General features: G+C 33.4%; 1 protein-coding gene across 4 annotated transcripts in view; it reads left to right on the forward strand.

Moving 5' to 3' along the window:
* Window positions 1-24,251, forward strand: part of LOC118195824 (protein Wnt-5b-like) — a 995,694-nt gene that overhangs the window by 930,079 nt on the left and 41,364 nt on the right. For all 4 annotated transcript variants that reach the window (XM_085819314.1, XM_085819315.1, XM_085819316.1 and 1 more), the window contains 2 exons: window positions 5,140-5,396; window positions 20,612-20,904. In XM_085819314.1, coding sequence (XP_085675440.1) covers window positions 5,140-5,396; window positions 20,612-20,904 — 550 coding nt within the window. The remainder of the gene's footprint in view (window positions 1-5,139; window positions 5,397-20,611; window positions 20,905-24,251) is intronic.

Genomic DNA, 24,251 nt, shown 5'->3' on the forward strand with positions numbered 1-24,251 from the left:
AATTGTCAGCTGCAAGACGTATGAGACCTAACGGTATGGGTTACCAAACAATTGTACAGGAATTAACGATGCTTGTTAGAGCTTTTCCACAACTCTTTTTCGTCTTTACAGGTAATAGGTAAATTGGATGAGTAAAAATTGGCGCATTTTACTCATGACTGGCGTACGCCCGTTAGTTTGAAAAATTATCGGAATTTCTTTTGCTTTATGACAGATTACTGTAGTTGCTCTAAACTAATGATGTGGGTTAGTTATCTATTTCATTAAATAATATTAATTCACGTAACGTACACAGCGATCAGTTTTCCCTTTAAAAACCACAGACTTGCGCAAATTTGATATAATGCACAGCCTTGACATTACGCACATTGAAGGTTGCCATAGTTCTTTCTAGTTTTCGACAGATTAATTTTAAGTGCCACCCGATTTCATCAAGGCGCCTGCAGTGGCCGCTTTAACAAAAGAAGTTTCTTACTTACTTCCCTTGTATCCCGTTATTATTAAATTTTCTACTTATCACTTAAAATACATTTGATCGGATTATCTACATATGAAACTCATTTAGAGATGTTTATTGGCACCGCTATTCATTCATTCATTTCTTTTTTAAGATAATCGTACCGCTGTAAATAAAGTTATGTTCCCATAATTAAAAGGTGGCATAATGCTCTAAGTAATAATATTTATGCTTTGACATTGTAAGAACGAGATGTTCAGGAGAAGAAGGAACCTTATAAAAATTTGCTTTCAACCAAGCTGATATTTTCGAGAAGACCTGGAAATAATCCAAAGATAATATTGTTACGAATTTTGTATATATGTAAAATTTTAGTGAAATTAGATGTGAAATTGTAGTATAATTTTGTACAATCTAACATGAAATGCTTGAAAGATGAGATGCTCTGCCGGAAAAATAAGATTAAAGGGGCAAATCTATTTCACCTTAAAGTAAATTGGCGAGATATCGCGAAGCTCACAATGGTTTTGTCGCCAAATTTGACGCCAAAAGTCGCCAAACTTGATGACCATTTGCCGACATTTTGGTGCGGGACCTTTAATAACTGTAACTGTTTTGTAGCTGAATATCTGTAATGGATTCCTATAAGTAAATGTAACCGTATCCGGTCCTGGTATACCTTCCAATAATTTCGAAAAGTGGCAGGTACTAGAGATTTCTCGGCGGCTAGGGAAAAACTATATAAGACTGCAGAGAGCATCAGTTTAGGTGCTAGTTCAGAACGACTTCGGAGTAATGAGATATTCGTAAGAGCTTCACCTTTTAGATGCACTTTGCATTGCGTTGTGTTGAACGTTCTGAGTATTTTGGAGCGTAACTACTGATTGTGTCCTGTGACACTGAGAAGAGCTGTACGTGTACTTTTGTGAAGAAATTACAGAACTGTGAAGTGTTTCTTTGGGTCAAGCCCTTACGCACGCAACAATATTATAAAATAGCAACTCGGCTAGAACAAGGGCGTGGTTCAAAGATGATTGAACCTATTGTATTACTTCTGGACTGTCGCAAAGCACGAGTGCTATCTCCTTAAGAGAAAAGATGCCTTCGGGGAGAATCTTTCTAGGAAAACCCATTCGTATTAACATAACATAGGAAACTTCGCAAAAACTCCCATGCAGCCGGCGCGTTTACCTGGATTTGAACCTGTGTCGAACAACTCAGCGATCTTACCGCTCTACCGCTGGTAGTACGTACGCAGTGAAAGTACGTATAATCATTATTAAGTCAGTAAACGGTTAAAATGATAATCCTAAATGTTCTTAAACTGCTGCGAGCTCCGAAGTGGGAGCTCGAAAACCAACAGTTAGCAAGCTCTTCTTTAGAATAAATTATTTTTTGCGGAAAGGAATTTTAACCATTTTGTGGAATACAGTAGTTGCTAAAAAAAAACGAAATAAAAAAAAAAAATGAAGCAGGACGAAACTTTGAAAAAAAAAAAAAAAAAAAAAAAAAAAAAAAAAAAAACAATTTGCTCGAAAACGTGCCGCAAAACCTTTTGGTCATAATTTACGACATTTCGTTTTAACTTTCCATTTACCTCCAAATATGCATTCACCTTATCAGACCATTTAATGAAAAATAACACGAAAGCGGAATTTTAAGTAATATAAAATTGAATGGTATCTAATTTTCCTTTTAACCTATGTTCCCTCAAATGTTCAGTTTTCTGTTATCAGTCTTTAATCAACATTCTGATGTTACTCAAAACCATCCGTAGGTAAGACTTTTCAGCCTCTTGTGGCAACTTTTGATTTACAAAGCACGAAAAAGGCTATCATCGGACGTCCTGTCAGCAATCTATTTCTTACTTCTAGTCTCCTTTTTTTTATCACGTCAAGTTTATTTTTTAAGTCTGATGTAAGAAAACAGTAATTGTGTTTTGTAGTTCTATGCAAAGTGAGTTTATCTTAAAAAATACTTACTTTATTTTTATCCCTATCTTTTATTACAGCTTGTAATTTTCTATGCTAAAGTAATATATTAACATTTTTTTGTTTTTGAGAGTTTAAAACATTTAATTTATTTAACAATAAAACTATTTATCGCTATCGGCAACGAATTCTAGTTAAAAACCATAAGCAAATTTGCCTTGTTTTCATCTTCTGTCTTACGTGATCTGCCCTGTAGTTTCTTTAAATGAGCTTATATTACAGTCAGAACTCGATATAACAACTCTCGTTATAACGACCGCTTTTACAAAAAGTCCCCAAATGATGAGATTATATTAAACTCTGTTTTCTTTTTAAAGATTGTTCGTTATAGCGACCGTTCCATAATCAAGACTGTTACCAAATTTTCAAAATGCTGAGATTATATTTAACTCTATTATCTTTATAACGACCTCTCGTTATAGCTACCGATCCTTTAAAACGACTCGCATAAAATGGGATCACATGAAGTGTTTGGTGTACGAAGATGCCCGTTCCTTCAGCTGAAGACCTCGTCGCTCGAATATCTGTAGCTTCCATGAGGACACGTGACATGCTAGGAATCTTCCAGAACGTAATGGAATTCCATGGAGCGCCGCTCTCAGGCCTGCCAGACGACTTCTTGTCGTAATATCAAACACCTGTTGTCGTACAACCTGTCAATAAAATGTTTTCTGTCCCATTAATGTGTTGCTATTTCTGCTTTTTTTCTCTGCTTCTTTGCATCATAGCTCGCAATCTCATAGCTTCTTTGCATCATAGCTTGCGACCCTGCATCCCTATGCGATTTCGAGTAATTTCTCTACCCCCTATACACCCTGCAAGTTTGTCGGTCTGATAGCGAATCACCCTGTATACACTTAAAAAAAGTAGAAAAGTACGTTTAAAGTACAAAGAATTAACTTTGTACTTTGAATTTATATATATATGTACACATTTGGTTCTGCCGATTGCATTAAAAAAGTAAGGTGCACAACTAGATGTTACATCATTTCCATATACAGAATTTCAAAGTTTTACGGCTGCTCATTTTTCAAATATGCGAGATACAATCATGCGTGCGTACGTACATACAGACAGACATTAAAAATCCCTTTTGAATCCATTTTACAATCCGTTTTGGAAAGAAAGAGTTTAACCATACTAACACCCTTTACTGTAACCATATGAGAGACGTCACGCAAAAAAGTCATCCAAATAGACTTAGGAACGGTCAAAATGGATATTTCCGTTGAAATATGATCCCTGAAATTTTTTGCGATTACAATACTTCTACTTCGTGCGGAAGTAAAACAATTTATTTTTTAAGGACTTTTTGGCAAACCTAAAATTTTTAAGAATTATTCGGGGCCTAGAGCAGAATATGTGTTTTCGATTAGCTTTAAACATGTTATGCCAGTATACGTATGCAAAGACTAAAGCAAAGAATACGCGAAATTTTGTTTCAGGAATTATCACAGCCCTCCGTGGAGTAAGCCTCTGGTGGAGGAATTGGTATCACAGCCTTCGGCTAGCGCATATAAAGCTAGTTACCAGAAAATCCGGTAGAGACTGAAAAAATGAAAATAAAAATATGATATGATAAAGTTTCTATGAAACAAACTTTTATTTAGAACTCATAAAGTCATAAATGAACTAAAAGGAGAAAAATAATTTATCGTATAGTTTATTGGGAACAAGAGACTAAATAATTCTTTTTACAAAATTTATCTTCAATTTTATATCACGAATAATAAAAGCATGGGTGCCTAAATAACGAAATTTGTTAATCAAATTGTACTGTGACGATACAGCTACTAGCACCCCCCGCGGGCACAGGTGCTGAATTATAACTTCCTGTTTTGTTCGCGGACGAAATGGACCATACCTGCAAAAAGCAGGACTGCAGATAAACCCCCCTGGGAGTTTCCGGACACAAGGAACTAATTATGTTTCTCTTCGCAGATAACAAAACGAGTGAAATCTTTGTGTAAGAGTTCTTCATGTGATTTTGAGGTGACAGGACGCATCTTTTACGTTCTAAACCACGTCAGTGGTTTCGGTCGAACAATAGTTTTTTTATGCTGTAACTACAGTAAAAAGGACGCTTTTTGGTGTCTAATCTGCGTTAGCGGATATTGTATGATTTAGAGCTGTAATAATCAGTTTATTTTTATGTTTTAATCAAGAAATCTATTTTAGTTTATCAAATAAATAATTTAAAAGACAACCTGTCTTTCTTTCACCCGACACGGGTGTCCTGACGTTACAGTAATGTCAAAAATATAGGCCATTATCTTTAGTAACTTATCAGGGACGTCCCACACTTTTATTGCTCATGATATATAATTGTATATGAATTTCATAAAGAGGGTTATTTAATCTCTTGTTTTTACTCTTTTATAAAGAGAATTATTTAATCCTCTTGTAGAACTGTATGATAAATTATTTCCACTCTCTTAATGCTTTAATTAATTCGTAAGTTTTAAATAACAGCTTATTTATAGAACCATATTTTGCATACATTTTTAATTCTAATTTGCGTATTTATTTTGTCTTTAATTGCTGAAGTAATTATCACGTGGTACACGAAATGATCTTCTTCTAAAGTACTTTGAATAAACGGAATTCTGTTGTATGTTATCAACCAATAGAATCAGTTCTTACTACTGTCAAAATTCTACCATAATTTAAATGATGTATTTTTTTTTTCAGGAATCTAGGTCTCCAGGGAATTGATGTTTTAAGAAATCCACAAGCCTATCTCTTAGGAGCTCAACCCCTCTGCAGCCGATTAAGTGGCTTGTCCAGGGGTCAGACCAAACTGTGTTATTTGTACCAAGACCACATGGCTCACGTTGCTAGAGGTGCTAGACTGGGAATCACCGAGTGTCAGTGGCAGTTCAGGACCAGGAGGTGGAACTGTTCGACTGTAGATGATTCCAGCGTCTTTGGCCCAGTACTTAATATTGGTAAGTTTTGCTTTCCTTTGCATGAGGCATTTTAATTGTTCCTCAGACGAATCTTAAGCTTGTCTAGATTGTAAAGTGTATGTTAAAAGATCTTCATAAATACATCAGTACTCATGATTATTAAAAATCCCTTCCTCTTGGTTATTGTTCATAACCAGGCTTTAATGATCAATAACTAGATTATCTATCGTTGAATATAGTGTGCCTTCATAATAAAGCATAGAAACGCACATTTCTCATCCCTTTATTATGTAAAATAATTTACATATAAAATTTTGTAATAAGAATAATATGTAAATTAATTTAGGATAAGGTTGCGCAAGACATACCACCGTTTAATTCGACCTTTAAAACAATAGGTGTAACAGAAATAGATTTCGAGTTTCGCAAGAAGAGGTCCTCAACTGCGTCTCTTCCAGCAAAACGAGTTACCAACTAGTTAACCATACTGTTTCACATCGTGTTCTTCTTTCTGTAATATTTGTGAAGAAGACCGCGAAGAAAATATGATTCAGTGCCTAAAATGCAAAGGTTAGGTACATTACTTAGTGCTGAAGTTGATAAGAAAATGAAAAAAATATCTTTGTGATCATTGTTGCAATTAATTGTATAAATAAATTAGTTGAGAAAAAGAAAGTTTTATTATAATTGTGCAATTCTAAACGTAGATTCAATTTTACATGACTTAAACTATTGATGGTACGACTTAGAATACTGGTTTTCTAAGTCGTATTAAGTTCGTATTCATTAATTTTATTAATTTTATCCAAGAGAGAAGACTGTATGGAATTTTTATAATAAATATTAGCAACTACAGCACAAGATATTATTTACCACACATAATTTATATTTTTTCATAGATCCTAGGATTTACACCTTTTTTTAGGAGGTACCACTTGCGCAATGAAGAATAATATTTTTTTATTCTTTAGGAATAATGAATCATTTTAGAGTATAGAGACATTAGGATTTTATGGAAGCAGGGTAGATGAAAAATTAGCAACGCCTTCGCCGGGAATCGAACCGCGGACCTCTGGAATACGCGCCCAGCGTGCAGACCACCACACCACGAAGGCATGCCAAGAAGGCGGGAGAAATACTTCATAAGGGTTTCTTAACAGCTTTAAGATATTTTTATGAAATGCGATTTTCGAACGGAAGCATTTAAATGCGAATTTTCTGGAATAATTTAACTGACGTTCAAAATGTAAAATTTGCTATAATGTGTTTTCATGCGAATAGATAGAATTCCGAAGACGTAATTGAAAATGAAATTTTACAAATTAATTAGAAGGTAAGTCTTAATTACTAAAAGGCTGATTGAGTGGGATATTGTAAATTTGTGCAGGAGCTATTCAAACAGGAAAAATGCCTCAGAAAAATAAATACCATATATTCCGGTGTATAACGCGCACTTTTACTACCCCCCCCCCAAAAAATCGAAATTTGCGGGCGCGCGTTATATGCTGGATATAAAAATAATAGATTTAGAAACAAGGAAAAGATGAGTATACAAAAATTTTATTTCTACATATACCTAAATGTTGTTACTGGCGATTTTCTAGGACCCAATTTGCAACACTTTCTTTTAGTTTTTAGATTTTTTATCTTTAGGATAAGCCATTTTTTTATTCCTTTCCGCAAAGCACATTTTTTAGAGTATTAATTATTGTGATATGAATTTGCTTCCACTCACGTATGGAACTTTCACCAATACCAAACATCCTTGCTATACAGTACGATTTCCCTTTTCTTCCGCAAATTGCCATTATTATTGACTTTGTATATGAAACAAGCACTATGTTTCGTTTGGCAGGAGACATATTTACTATTAAAAGGAATACTGGATCAACTGTAATTCCATCTAAAGCAAATGCAATTTACTAAAACCTTCGATGTTCATTTCAAATTCATACCTTCAAATGACTACAGATAGAGAAAACATCTGATTCCTAATTTCGCGAATTCTTTCAGGTCGGAAGTACATTCATATCCAAAATTATTTCTCCCTTTTTTCGGAATCCTTGGTTTGGTTAATTACGGCAATGCATCGAGGGTTACTTTCCTAAGGGAAGGTATGCCTTCGTGAAGAACTTTCTAAAGAAGACTGACTCGTATACACGTTACACGTAAGGAGAAAACCACGAAAACGCCCATGCAGCCAGGCTGTTCGCGGGATTCGAACCTCGGACCGAACAACGGTCTGTCTATCATAAGAAAAGCTGTCGCCAGTTAGTCTGCAGCTGTCTGTTGCCGTAGAACGAGCCTTGATCTCTTTTCCGTTGGGGTGTCTTGAAGACGAATGATAAACTTTTTCCCCTCAGCCAATAGTCGCCAAAAACAAAATAACAATAAAGCAACCCTTGGTTCGCCCCTATTTGAAATATACTAGCCCTGTTGCTATAGCGACCGCCACCCATCAGACACTGCGGTTGGAGCTGTTCTTCTCATAGAAATGACATTACCGCTCGGTCGCTGATGAGCCCTCGGAATCCTAGAATAACCTTCTTGTGAACATCTGCATTGATTAAAACCCACCCTATTTTCAGAATTGTTTACTCGAGCACCACACACACACACACACACACACACACACATACATATATATATATATATATACATATATATATATATATATATATATATTATTGCTATATATATTATATTATTGCTATATATATATATTATTGCTATATATATATATATATATATATATATATATTATTGCTTGTCAATTCAGTAGTGAATGTTCGAGAGCCTGCGAAAATTCTTCAACAACTTCAGAAGATAACTGCACATGTATCTTTCAGGTTTCTTCGTAATGAAAAGGGGTCGAGTTATACGACGAATATACCTAAAAATTTAAAACTATGATTTGAAATTACCAGTGCGCATTATATACCGGAATATACGGTATATTAAATTAAAACATGCAGTTCAGAAGAGGCGTAGAGTTTTTCCCAAATATTTATTAAAACCTTTTGCTACAATGGTTGTCACATTTAAAAGCATCTACTCATTCCAAGGAAGCTATTTTTTAGCATCGGTTACATATGTGTCTAGTTCGAAAACAATGTGAACTTTTCACAATGCAGTGGCATAGAATGTAAGAAAGGTATACTTCGAATTATATTTCAATTTGATTCGACCAGACTTTTTTTATTAGAAAATAGGAAAACGAGATAAGGTATAGGTGGAAAGGAAGGAAATTATTTTGCTGGTTCGGATACTAACAACTGCTAATATAATTCACAAGGGGAGTGACTGATTATCTGACTGATGCAAGAAACCGCCAATCCACATGTTGCAAGTTATTGGCACATGGCAATTTTTTGCTTTCCTGTCATGCAGTAGCATACTTAAGGATAATAAAAGTTACACTAAAACTTTTCAAAAAGTGGTTGAGAGAAGAAACCTGCAGTCTGACAATTTCAGGTATTCTAAAAATATAAGCAAGACGTATGGCACATGAAATGTGTTGTAATTTATTTCATTAGTTGCATTGCTTAAAAAAAAGTTTAATTTAAATTATTGAAAAGTTTGCTCATTGTATTTAAAGCTCGTTTTATAATCAATAATAGCTCGATTATATTCGAAAGATAAATTAAAAATCTTATATTTTTTCGAATGGCAATATTCTGAGTATTGCTTACGCGCGCGAGTGCGTGGAAAATAAATTTAAGTTCTTACGCTCCGCAGAGTGACAATGCATTGCTTTTAAATCGCTCGCTCACCACTTTTTAATTCGTAACATGCTGATTAAATTTAAAAAATATATTAAAGATTTTACTTTTTGCTGAATAGCAACATTACGAGAATATGCTATGCACGGGAAGAGTGCTTGGATGAAATTCTTATGTTTCTCTCTGGGGCAATATTTGTTTTTAGATTTTTTATCTTTTCTTTGTACATTCAGTTTTCAAGGCATTAATGCATCTACAGATTTTATTTTCTAGATGAAAACGATACACTCCTTTTGAGGAATTAAAAATAAAATAAACTTCTGTGCTCTCAGTCAGACAAAAGGGATCGCACTAATGTGTGAGGTAAAGAGTTAAATATTTTTAACGAAGGGTAAATTTCAAAGCTTACCGAAACAAAGCAAAAAATAAATTTAAAATTCTAAATTTACGACAAAAGAAGAGATTTTGATTTCCCTACTATAAAACTCATTCATTGAGACTCATATATCTCCAAAAGAGTAATACTTAATAACATACATACTCAACTCCTCAGATTCAAACATAATCTGCAACAATGTGGAATCCTTACAAGAAGAAATAACTAACGTGGCCAAAATTCTCTTAGGGAATAAAACGCCTTTATTCAAAATTTCTATATCTTTCAAGAAAGCTGGTATTAACTACCTTTTTAAAATTTCTCATCTAAAAGGAAATGATAATTATTACTTAAACTTTAATCGGAGGTAATAGTTGGATGACTAAGAAATTTAATGTAAATACGCGTAAAGATCTTTCTTTCCCTTATAATTATTATTTTAAATATTTTTTCAATTTAAATAAACCGGCAAATGTTTTGCTTGTACTAAAAAAAATCGGGTTTCTAGTTTCAAAGACGTACTGCACTCCGATTACGTGAAGACTTATCTTTTATAACATGTATTTTTCCTTTCTCCTCAACTTTAAGCCAGTTTTTTTCGCTTTTGAAGATTTTACAGAGGACAGTTTCTTTCAAAAAGTTTCTTTCGCAGCCATATTGGAGTTGAGAATTCACTCTCCTCTTCGGTAATAATTTTTAGAGACCTCACCCAACGCTTTGCACCCCCACACGCTAAGTTTAACAGGATAGGACATTTTGAACACATGTTAAAATACTTTGTTCTGCTATAGGACACTTTAAAACTTTTCGTATATTTTTTCCAAGAAAAAGAAAAATTAAGATTTTGCTTCTCCAGAGTATCATTAGATTCAACTTTCTTTTGCAAGGAACACAGTTTGGAAGAAAATAGTCGTCTTTAGAATTCAGTAAGTTTAAGTTTCCTTTAATTTTAGTTTCAAATAGGGTTTCAGTTTTTATCTGTTTAAGGCTAAGATTAGATTTTATAATATTTACAGAAATCTCTTCTGAAAAGTTTCTCGTTTTCTTGGTATTAAAAGTTTAAGATTGCATAATCGAGGACCACTGAATTTTTTTTAGTGTTGCTTAAATGACAATTTGATTTAAAGTATATTTGGTTTGCTCTTTAATTTGTAATTACTTTTGAATCCGGATTTACATATAACGTTATTTGACCGATTTGTTTGTTTGAGTAGTCAGTTTGCATAGTGTAAAGTTTTATTCTTTATTCTTCCATCCATGTGTTTCGAATGCGTGTAGGGAAAATTCTGAATACATTTCAGATTCGACTTTTCGGTTCTAAATGAATTTTAATGTCTGAAATGAAAATTTGATTGAATCTTTTTTCAGTTTTATTTTCATCTCAAATATACCAGAAGAACGAAACATGTATTCGAAACATATTAATCGACTTTTATGAAACTTTAATTCATTTTCGCCTGATGAGTTCTGAATTAGAGTTTCAGTAACAGGACATTAATTTCTATATTTTTATAATTTCGTATATTTTCTTTCTTTTTCGCATTTTTATTTTTCGAGTTTGTTCTACTGATGAATTCTTATTTGAATTTTGATATGTTTAGATACAACGTTAAACCTCTTATCAACGATTGCAATTATTAATATTGTTGAGGAATTGTCTTGTTTTGATTACAATTTAATTTTAAGTTTAGATGAAGTGATTTTAAGTTCAATAGAAACTTGTGTTAAAAAATAAATTGTAGTAAAATAATTCACCCTACTAATTAAAATAAATTATATTATAATAATTCATCCTACGAATGAAGTTAAAATACTTTTTAATTTTTCTTGATAATAATTGAAGAAAATGAAAAGAATGAAATACAATTTTCATCCCGCAGATTTGTCAGAAATCCATCAGATTCCCTCGTACTTGTTCTCGTTGCGTAATTGCAGCATATCTATGACTGGTATCCTACATATACTGCAATGCACGTATTGTAGTATATATATAATCTGCAACAATGCAGATTCTCGGTTATACCAAATATGTTATACCAAATCTCGGTAGATATGTTATACTAAATCTCGGTAGATTTGGTATAACATAATCATAATAAAAAATAATCAAAAATGGCTATAACATAATAAAAAATTGGAAGAAGAATTTTTAGAATCCTGAGCCTTGTCTGCAAAAATTTAAATAATCAAAATAATGAAATGAATATACCTCCTATTAATAGTGTAAATTTAGCCAAAAATTAAGAATTTCAATGTGTAGCCAACGATTACAAGAAACCAACTATGCAATTTAAGTACCAATTCCAAAAATGTCAAAAGAATAAATAAATAAAAAAAATTTAAAAAGAAAAATTAATAAAATTTATATGAAGAAGTGAAGAATGGAAGGAAATAGTTAAAAGAAAATTGCCTGTTAAAAAATAGCTAGTAGTCGTAGTAGTGAAACAAATGCAATATTAATGCAAAATAAATTAAACGTTTAGAAAAATAATGAACAATTGAAAAGTGAGTTAGGCAATGCCAATTCATGAGGAAGAATTAGCTTATATATATGAGCATATATCAATATATCAATCCTCAGAATATTGCCTTTCGAAAAAATGTAGAATCTTTAGGTAATCAAGAATATCTTGTTGCGTAGGTGTTCAGCATATCCAGAAACTAACTGAAAGTTCCATGGTTCGAATCCTGGTAAAAGTGCAGTTTCTCACATTTCTGTCCTCCCAAATCCCAAACGCCTCTGCAAAGGCGCCTGAACTAAAATATGGCGAACGCTAATTTGCCACCACTTAGATTTGGTCTACTGGGCTTTCACAGCTCTCTTTGCGTGCTCTGGTGGAGTAACTGGTTAGTAAATACAGCTAGCAACCAGAAGATCCATAGTTCGTTTTCCGGTGGCGGGCAAAATTGATTTTTTTTTCTGTTTTTTGAAAATGAAACGTCTAATAGAGTCTACATTGAGTAGTCATTAATGCATTTTTTTCTTTAAATTTATTTTATTAACTTCTGTTATTTAAACAAATTTAAAGTTAAAAATAGTTTTAAAACGACATTTAAAATAAAGCTGAAATAAAAATCTAGCTTTGAAAATGGAATTTTGGGTTTAAAAAAAAACATAAGTGATTCACGATTACGAATTAAAAATTTCAAATTTATCAACTATATATGAACATGTACTTGACATTTCACATTTTCACAAAGATTTCTTTTTTTGAGGAAAAGTATTTATGTAACCTATTTCATTAATAAGTATCGCTTTAAGGTTTTATTTGATTACAAACTGTTTTCAAGATAACTAACGATTTTAGCTAGCTAACCGAGTTTATTTAATTAGTTAATATTATTTTTCTTTGTAGAGACATTAGGTAATTTTTTTAGGAAGGAGAAGTGAAAAATGAGCAACGCCTTTTTCACTTCTCCTTCTTCAAAAATTCGATTCCGTGCCGGGAATTGAACCACTGACCTCTGAAATACGTATCGAGCATGCAGACCACTACACCGTGAAGGCACGCTAAGAAGACGAGAGAAATATCTTATAAGCCTGATTGAATTGGTTCATTATACGAGGATATCTGCTCAAGAGATCATCGTCTGAGTAAAACTAGCTTAAATTAATGTTACACATAGGAAAACCGTAAATACACACATGCATTTAGACAAAATTCGAACTGCCATTCTTCAGCGTATGAATCCCATAAATAGCCAAACGGTTGAAGACTGCTAAATAGTGACAGTTAGTTATGGATTTGAATCCAGGAGAATTTGACTGGCTTTATGGTTGCTTTTCTTCATATGTAATATGAATACTAGCCAGTTTGTTTTTAGTTTCCTCCTCCAAGGCATCTGTTCCCTTAGGCAGATAGCCCTCGCGTGCTTTGCCGTATTTAAATAACCAATCTTCATCTCACGAGAGGTTCTCAAGAGGAAAATTTTATGTTGGTTTGGTTTATTTGATAATAGCAAAATACGCAAAGGTTTGAGGAGAGATGCCTTTGTGGAGGACTTTCTAAAGGAAACTGGCTTGTATCCTTATTATACACGGAGAAAACTACGAAAATGCCCACGTAGCCAACCCGTTGGCCTGAAATGGAACCCAAGTCAAACTACCAGTGTTTAGCCATCGCTGGACCACTGTTCAGCCTAGGAGCATGGGCAAAATGAGGTGTTTGCCCTTTCTGGAAATATTACAAAAATGTTTCTGTATTGATTGAATGTGTGGCGCACATATAGCGTATGTGTCTTTTTATTTATGCAGTACTGTATTGTATAATCTACTCGCGAGTGCCCTTAATGAAATAATTAAAAAAAATACTGATGTATTTGTCTCCATTCTCTGCCCCTCCACCTCTGGACGATTTTTTACAGACGCCTACGGTTCAGCGACCTTATCCGCATGGTCACCGACATGGGCATGACCATTGATGTGCCACTTAAATTAATGTGCATGTAAATTCTCAAATGGCGAATCATTTTAAGAACTTAACGAGGAGATTATCGTTTCTCCTTCGCGTTCGTTATATTCAAAGTATAAATTTATTTGACAAAGTAAGTGGTACGAATAAATAGCTTTCGGCAGTGTTATTAAGTAAGTTAATTATGTTAAGTTATGTAGTTATTATGTTACGTGTGTATATGTTATGTAAATTAAGAGCTATTTTTTACTGAGATATTTCAAGCAACCTTGCTACGACGAAACTGAAACGAAGTCGTTATGCGAATCTGTTTCAAGAAAAATTTTTGCTATTATTGTTCTCAAGATTCAAACCTTAATTGCCAGAAAGGGAAAAAAAAAAGAAAAATATTACATTTAATTTTCAAGGAACCACTCAGCATCCTTGGCGTTAAGTGGTGCATCTGCCGGGCCTTTAAAATGAAGTCCTGACCTCAGGAAGTGGTGTAATCACCATAAAAGTGTTACGACAGCAAATAAATGGATAACACTCCACACTCCATTTCGGTTAAGGGTAAAAAAGAAAACCGTAAATTAGTTTTACGAGTCTGGCAATATCGTAAAAGTAATTACAAGTAGGATCTTACCAGCTCGAGTACCGTAAATTAAAAAGAATCCAACAAGAAAACACTCTTTCTTGTGAATGATTGTTTATATCATTCATTGAAAATTTTTCGTAGAAGTAGAATGTTGTTTGTTAAAGGAATCTACGTCAAAAGTATTTTATGACAGTAAGGCTTCAAAAAGCAGCTCTCGGTATTTTAGTTTTAGAAAGTTCTATGTAATCTTGGCGTGTTTAAACACAAGCAGTCGCCATAAAGCCTGCCATTATGGTTATAAAAGGATCATTTTTCGGATATCAGAAGTCGCTCTTTTGCTTCAAACAATTCTCTTACGTTAAATAAGCTGGGGAATAGAGCGATTTTTGAAAATTCGACAAAAGATGATAAACTGCGTTAAAAGTGTTTATATAAACTTCATTTTAAAAGTAGTTTTATCTCTCCATTCCATGATGCAAAGGTTTAATTTTTTTAAACTAATATACATGCCAAAAATCGTTTCAATTGTACATATAAAAAAAAAAAAAAAGCTTCGATTTTAAATTACGACCGAAGGGGCGTTTTTTTAACGTTTTGTGCGTTACCTTTATTTATTAAATATCGTGTTCTTTGGGCCTAAACCATAAAATTTAGTTCAACAGCAATGTCGCAAATAATTTTAAAATGAGCGTATCTTTAGAATTTCCGATACACAGTTCCGCGCGCTGGAGATAAAAAAGTTTTTTTTTCCCCGTAGAGTGTTGCCATGGCTCGCTTTGATATCCTTGAGAAAATATGAAATCGATAATAAAACAAATTCCAAATTTAAAATTGGGTCTTCCACATGCCCATATTCGTAGGAGGATGACGTCATTTAAAATTCGATGGCTCTAGATACCGTTGTTTTATCACAATGCGAGAAATATCCATACATTGATGCAGATTTTTCATTATTTAATTTCTTCAAATATAATGCAGGATTCTAACATTGGGTGGCAACAATTTGAAAAGTGAAACGGACATTTATAGTGAACCAACGGAAAATAGCAAAACGAAAACAATAGTCCTCCAGGGACAAAGTATCTTTGGATTAAAATGTTATAAAATAAAAAAAAAATTCTGAAAAATTTTAGATTTAACTGTCGCCCAAAAGTGTTTGTTAAGGTTTTTTATGCTCTCGCTAAGCTCGTAGGCTACCAGTCTGTTGCTGCACTCACTCACACAAGCTTTATTATTAAGCACCATTTTCTTCGGAATTACACCATATACGATACAACAGCAAAATTACAAAAATTTTAACAAGAATACACTTAGAATTCCCAATACAGCGTTAAAAGCGTTGAAATATGTGTTTCTTTTCTCTCTCTCTCTCTCTCTCTTTTTTTTTTTTTTTTTCAGTCTTTTTCAGTTCATCACATCAATGCTCAGTTTTCTTACTAAGGTAGCTTTAGAAAACTTTTTTATCTTTTTTTATTAACCTTTTTTACATTTACTTTATTTATTAAGTTCTTGGCGCTCACAGATTTTTTTTTTATTCTTATATGTTGGCAAATTCTTCATTTTTTGCTTTAAATGTGATTGATTGTTTTTATGTCCAGGCTAAGGTTTTATGCCTTTAATTAATCTGCATGCAATAGATGTAGAATTATCAACAATTTAAAAGTTATGGGCGCTGGCTTAAGAAAGCTTCCATTTGTTTACATTTGAATCTTGGTAGAATAGTGAATTATATCAGCTGGTTCACCAACTTCAGTGTTTTTTTACCCCGTGGTACCAAACCTTAATTTTGTGCACCGAAAATTTTGCCTTTCTGCCCTCTGGCCGAATTGCACGTAGAAATTGTAATTTTAATTGTGGGATAAAATGCTTTTAACTGTTACCTATTGTTTTAGTTGTTTCTGTGTTTTACAATTTTTGATGAAGATGTTTTGAGTTTTTATGCATATTTACCTTACCGTGAAGTGAGAACTGAATTGACTGAATGAGAATTATATCTCTAATGAAATAAGTTCAAATGTAGTGCAGCAAAAAGTGTGTATAGAAATGTGTATAATAAGAAACTTAATTTAATACCAACAGTACAAGAAAGTCACGTGGTGTCCACGTCAGGTTTTTTTTTTTTTTTAACCTTATTATTATCTTAAGCTTATTCTGTAGCTTGCAAAACTCAAAAGTAGTTGCAAAAGAGGTAATCTTGAAATAAGCAAATATCTTATTTCTGTAGTGTGCATAGTAATCGAGAAATGCTTCAATTAAATGTTGTTGAACTATTTTACTTTTGCCTGGGCATGAATCCCGCGTACTGCCCCTTCTGTACAAAATGTTTTATTGTAAAGTTCGATGTTTATGTTTTTAATGTACAACAAACTTAAACTATCTAGCCCTCTTAAAACGCTATATTATATTTACTGGCCTGGAAAACAATTTAATTAGAGATCAAAACCCATATTTAATTTTATTTAGCTCTTAACCCAAGTTAAATTTACATGACTGTAAAAAAGCATCGAATGGCAAAAATAACTTTACGTTTTAAACTGCTTGTCAACGACATTCTTCAGCTGTCCTAAAAACTCAAGTCCAAAGGGCAAAGAAAAAAAAAATGCCCATGTCTCAGCCGAGTCTCCGTCTGTAGGCAGGTAAGAAAAAGACATCACAATAAATAACAAAAATAAAAAAAAAAAAAAAAAAAAAAAGAAAGTTACGCTTCCAAAAGGAATAAGAAAGCAATAAGTGGATGACTACCTGTATAAGGGAAGAATTCCCGACTGATTTCAGAGAGCTCTTCCCGTTCATTCACCATCTTCAGTTCTGTGAGAGACGAGCTTATGATCCGGAAAAGAGTGAATTTTCCATCCAGGCCATCTAATTACCGGGCCCTTTTGAAAGGGAATATTGGCTCTGGGGGAGGGGGTGGTATAAAGGTTAAGCGGGTGTGAAGTGGCAGGGAAGAACAAGATTGTGGAAATCATCATTTATCACCTACCCAGTGGATCCTGCAAAAGAGATCATTAGTGATCATTAGGGGTCTCTAATGGGCCTGCGAAGACAGGCTGACGTATGGGTCTCGTGACAAAATTACAGGCCTTAACCCTACGCTACTTCTGCCCGTCAGCACGTGGCTTTCCCGCCAGTTTTTTTTTTTTTTTTTTAAATTCCCCTTCCACAATCTTCTTCACTTTCGTTCATATTTGGAAGGTTGTTATTTTTAGAGCAGGAGACGTCAATCTTTTCTCACTTTTCTGTGATTTCATTTTTTTTTTTTTTTTTTTTTTTTCTCTGCAAATTGGATCAGAGGTAAGGATCTTCTGAAAATCTGAGAGGTGTCTTTTATTTACCTAAAGTAACAGAAGTCGTGTTTATCGAGTTCATGGCTCAAAACATCTATAATTAAATTTTATTAAACTTACTATTGGTATAATGCACTGAATAGTCAAGAAGACATTTCATGTTATTATTAGCTGTCTCTAATTTAAAAAGTATTTAAATAATTTAATGGCTTTTAGCAAACATGAATGGTACTGAGAATCTATCAATGCCTGGTGTTTTTTAAAATGAACAATATTTTTTTTAAAAAAAGTCTAACTGTTATCGCTATTTTAACTGATTAAGTACTATCCCAAGTATAACATTTTTACATGCAAACTATTAACTATGGTGCAATTCATATTGTAGAGACTATACAAACTATTAACTATATGTAATTCATATTCATTCATTCTGAGGCCTCTACAATAGAGATTGCTTCCATTCCTATTGTAGAGGACTCAGGTTTCTCGAAATAGGAACCATGAAACAAGTTATCGGAATCCGAATGTTGGACCTACCGACTGTTAGTTGGACGTGTTTCCATTTACATCTCTTGCGATAGGGGAGGGATAATATACCTTACATTCTCCCTCTACCCCACTTGACGACTGGGGTAGAGGGAGAATGTAAGGTATATTATCCCTCCCCTATCGCAAGAGATGTAAATGGAAACACGTCCAACTAACAGTCGGTAGGTCCAACATTCGGATTCCGATAACTTGTTTCATGGTTCCTATTTCGAGAAACCTGAAAAAGTGAAAAGGGGACGCAATTGCCAAATCCTGGTGATGACAAATTATCATCCATCACATTTTAGTTCGGGCGCCAATGTAGAGTCAGTAAATTTTCATAAAAATGCTGAATTTTCTAAAAAGATTTACTGAATTTCTAAAATAAGCAATTAAAACATCACTGGTAAAAAAAATTAAAACGGTGAAAATGCTGATAAAATCAAAAAAAAAAAAAAAAAAAAAAAAGGGGGAAGGAATAAAGAAGTAGAAACACTTTTAACACTCACAGATTGGAAGATTTAACACTCACAGAGTTGCACATTGAATCCTTCTCTAATTAGATTGCAATAAAATTTCTACTAATTTCGATACCGATCCCACATAGGGCAAGAGAAAGTTTTATATATATATATTTATATTAGCCCAGAAGAATATTAGCCCGAATGGGCTTTTAGTCTCAAAACAGGATTTTGCACGTTCTACTAAAAACGGCGAATCACTTTTTAAATTGTTGCCAGCAAACACTATTCCCCTATAATATCTTTAAAGAAATTAAATAATGAAGAATATATCGTCGCGTTATGAAAAAAACGACAGTAACTAGAAGCATTAAATTTTGAAGAACGTTGTCCTCCACCCGAACATGTGCTCTGGAAGCCCGAATTATGAATTTCGAATATTTTATAAAACTTGAATTATTTTTTTGATTAACAAATTCAACGATTTGAAAGTGAGCAAGTGCAACACCGTACGGAAAGAAGCATTTTTATCCCCAACGCGCAAGATCATCGATCGGAAATTCTAAAGATATGCTGTTTTTAAATATTTTGTGATACTGCTGTTGATTTGAAGTTTATGAAACGTAAATGAACGTGATATCTAATAAATAAAGTCAACACACGAAACATTAAGAATAAGAAGACGCGAAATTCTTTTGTAAGCCACCTTAACTAAGAAAACATTGATATGATGAACTGGAAAAAAAAAAAAAAAAAAAACTAAAGAAAAAAAAAAAAAAAAAAAAAAAAGAAAGAAAGAAAGAAAACATACGCTAGCACTTGACACTGCACCGGAAATTCTAAAAATAAGCTGCTTTTAAGATTTTTGTAATTTTTTTGGTATATGGTGTGAGAGAGAAGAGAAAAGCGCTTAACAACAAAGCTAGAAGTAATGAGTACAACGACAGATTGGCAGACTACGAGCTTAGTTAGAGCGTAAAAAACCTTAACAAATTCTTTTGGGTGACCATTAAAATCTGAACTCTTTCAGATTTTTTTTTTTTTTTAAAATTTTATCGGTCTTTTAATCGACAGAATTCTCAAAATATGCCCCAAATCAAGGTTGCTTTTTTTGGCCCAATATTTAGTTGCTAATTTTCGGATTAAAACTGCAATTTATCTCTATTATTAAACAATGAAGAATATATGTGCTAACATGCATACCTCCCCCCCCCCGTAGATACGTACATAGGTATATGTATATATTTGTTTCTCGCAATGTGGAATAAATGACGTCCAAACCACCAAAGTTTGAAACATATCTAGCCCTCCACATATGCAAACGGAAGCCCCAGTTTTAAATTTCGAGGTAGTATTTTTTTTTTAAATTAAATTTATGTTTCGTGCTATCTTGATGAAGTTTAGATCTAACAAACTGAGCGAATTAAAAGCAATGCAATGCCTCTCGACAAAGTGTAAGATATTTCTGTTTCATGAATATCCAAAAAACCGAGCTATTTAAAACAAATATGTTGCTATTACGTGAAATGAAACATGCTGATCTTCCATGCGTCAATGTTTACGATTAACAAAGTAAGCGATTTAAAGGCAATAAATGCATTTCTTTATCTCTACCAGGACCCGTGAAATGACACTAACCGAGCTCAGTAAAATCATTATATCTTTTTCCTTTGTCTTTCTTTGTTTACCATTTTAGATGGTTTTATCCCCTAAGCGGCTAGGTTCATAAAATTCAAAAGGAATTTACAAAGTTCAATCAGATTCCAGTTACCTCTGATGTTCAAAAGAATCCTTACTGTGTAGTCTATTTTATTTCAGTAATTATGTTGATCACATTGCTATCTATGTAAAATTAACTGATTTATTCTGAGGATTCTTTGTTTCGTTTCAGGTAGTCGAGAAGCGGCCTTCGCTCACGCGGTAGCGGCGGCTGGGGTGGTTCACACCGTGTCGCGAGGTTGTCGCGACGGCCAGTTGTCCAACTGCGGATGCAGTCGAGCCATGCGTCCCCAGAACCTGCACCGCGACTGGATCTGGGGAGGTTGCGGAGACAACATCGAGTATGGATATCGATTCACGGAAGGTTTCGTCGATGTGCGAGAACGGGAGATCAACCACCCCCGTGGGTCCAAAGAACAGGGCAGGAAGCTCATGAACCTCCACAACAACGAAGCAGGGAGAAGGGTAGGTGTGCTTCTTCTTTTTCTTTTTTCTTTCTTTCTTTTTTTTAAATGTCTAGTACCACAATAGGTACTCCGATTCTCTGGGGGAAAGGATGGGAGATTGAATGAAAAAAATATTTTTGGTAATACATAATACAGGGTGTTTACGAATGATAATTTTTGCGTGACACTAAATAAGAATAATATTTATATCATAAGGGAAAAAATTCAGTGCATGCGATCTCCATAATGGACAACTTGCAAATTCTAAAACAAAGCACATAATATAGAAACTACAGAAATCTCAGAAATATTTTTAACCCCAGAAGGGCTATTATTCTCGATCCTTACTTTTGCGTTGAATCACTTTTGCTGTGTATCAGTTTTCAAGTCAAAAATTAATCATACGCATAGGAGTTGGCCACCCTGTGCTACAAGAATGCCTAAAAGAATCGATAATGTTGTAAATTGCTGTAAATATTTACATGCTGTCAATAACGCATATAATACACATAACGTTTATAACTTATCCTCACTTTTGCGGTGTATTACGTTTATATATATATATGTCATAAGTCATAATAAGAGCAAAGGAAAAGAAAGAACACTGTAGATGCGTGCTTAGATCCATATTGAAGAATAATTTTGATTGCGTAGTATTTAAAGAACTTGGCAGTCGAGGCAGTTTTAATTCCATTTTTATTTCCAATTGATATTTGTGGCCACAATCACTTGGCACTCTAGTCGTGCCTTTCCACAGAAGATTTACATTTTTGATATTGTTGGGATAGAAAGCAAGCCAGCGAAATTACATCTTAGCACAGTAGAGAGCAAAAGCTGAAGTGCGTAGTTATGCAAGATGGAGGCACGCGAAGAGAAAAGTTTTGGTTTACAAGGACAGTTTCAGTTCCCAATGATTACGTCATCAGAGCTGCGCCGATCATAGAGTGATCTAGAAATGACGCTATGCAAAGAAGTTATTACGATTTTAGAATAGAGAGGAAAAATTAATGTTTATAGTTTAATCTATAATTTTGATTCATATATTTTTATCTTACATATTCCCCCCTTCAAAAGAAAAAGGCGTAGCGACAAAGAAGCCTTTTTAGGAGAAAGAGTTAAAACACTAGCAAATGCAAAAAAAAAAAAAAAAAAATAAAAAAATAAAAAAATAAAATAAAATAAAATAAAATAAAATAAAAATAAAAATAAAAATAAATAAATCATAAAATTTTTGTCCTGTAAAGTATAATTTATAAATATCAATTTTTTTAAAATAAATTTTTCATTTTTAGAGTCCTATTGAATTTTTCAGCATTTCAGTCCAAAAGTCTTTTTGTTTGAGAGTTCATATAATCATAATTCTTCAGGGAAGGTTCTTGTTATTACAGCATATCACAAAATAAACTTTTACATAATCAATTCTTATAATTAAATGTAATGCACATAAATATTTATGATACTTATTTCCATACTGATAAATTATAATTTAACATCATAAATAATAGGATTAAGATTTTTAGAATTTATGGTTTCACCGTTATCATCTTTCATTTACAATTCCTGATTTTACCAAACTGGAAGCCTCGCAATACTTCTAAACAAACATATCCATCAATAGGGCTGTCCTCTTGAGCTAACCAGTGTGTTCTCTGCACTGGTGGCCCAGGGTGCCTAGGCAGTTACTTGAAAAGGCCTCCGTTCCTTGCATTAAGGTAACTGGCCTTTGAGAACTGCATTAACACATTCCATAATAATATAATAATAATAATAATAATAATAATATAAAAAATTTACATGCATTCATAAAATGAGAGCCTCCAACATTATCTTGCATGAAGAGGGTAAAAGGAACAACTGTACAGAGGTAATTACAGGCCTCTGTTGAAGGAACCAGTACACCCTCAGCATACTATACTTAACACACAATAACCCATAAATTTTAACATGCATTAACCATAATTTCATATTACTTATCTATACTAATTTCACTTATTTTTAACATCTTTATTTTTAGAATAATTATAAAATTCGTATTCAAAATATGTAAGATATAACAAAATATGATAGTTGTTTCAAAAAAAAAAAATTGACGACCTCAAAATTAACATTCTAAATTTGGTAATCTGCCCCTAAATTCATCTCTTCTCACAGGTTCCAGACTTTTCTATCTTATGTAACGTTTTAATGCAGATGCCTTCTCGCCTTCGTCCTGCTAACGCTTCCGCTATGCTCCTCTTTCTTTGTTAGAACGTTATGACGTATTAAAGTTTAAAGTCAGTCGTATCTAATAGTTCAAATACTGAATAAGTTATTTGATTAACTTCATCTGGAAAATGTCATCTGCTATAAATTAAAATAAAGATATGCTTGCTGTTAAAAGTGAAAAGTCCTGAGTCGTCATTTTTCTCCGTACTTCAGTCATCCCAGCTTCGTCAACCATCTGCCAGAACGTGTAATGAAATAGCCTCACCATTCGCCCACGATGTGATGGAATAACTGAAAACATTACATATATATATATATATATCACAGGTACAATATTTAATAATTAAGAAATTTTGTTTGCATTTTTTTGTCAAAATTATATCATCTCGGGTCCCTGCTATGGAAGATAAGCCTTTTTCATAATGCCGGTGTCTGTACAGCGATAATTTCACAGATATATTTAGAGATTTCTGTAAGAAAATCCAGTGCGAAGTATCGTTCTGCTGCTACAGTATCGTTATAAATTTGCTGAAAGAGTAAATTCGTCTTTTCCCACCCCACTTTGTGATCTATTTTTCTATCTCGAACTTAAGCTATGTTAGGAATATAGTTTCCTTCTTGTAATACATAGCCTTCAAAATTTGTCAATAAAATTCCATTGCAGTGAATTTCTCGGCAAATCCAACGTTTATTGTCACTTTTTAATGCATATGGTTTGTCTTTGAATATTACAGCTGAATGATCTCGTCTGGTTTCATTAAATTTAGGTTTCGATAAACTCGTGATCACGTTTTAAACCATTATGAACGAAAATATCAAGAGATAAATTCAAAATTATCCTATATGATTGAAAACAGTACCGCATTTCATGTTTTTGCATGGTTCTAAAATTACTTCACAGCAATTGGTGTATTCATTAAATTGGTTAAACATAACAAGCCATTTGGAATTGATCACGTAATGTTGAATGTCTCAACAAATAATCCTCTCAACAACGACTTGAAGAGGAGATCCTCAGTAGTGGGCACTGATGAGGAGGATGGAGGAGAGCAACGGATGAAACGGAAAAGATTTTGTCAGGAAGAGTTACTGATAAAAGGTATAAGAAAGAACAGCGGATGAAACGCCACAATTTTGATCTCAGGATGAAAAGGAAACGTA

The sequence above is a fragment of the Stegodyphus dumicola genome, chromosome 6 (assembly GCF_044657685.1).
Source record: "Stegodyphus dumicola isolate Sdum_Otavi_A_Nest chromosome 6, ASM4465768v1".
Lineage (NCBI taxonomy): Eukaryota > Metazoa > Arthropoda > Arachnida > Araneae > Eresidae > Stegodyphus > Stegodyphus dumicola.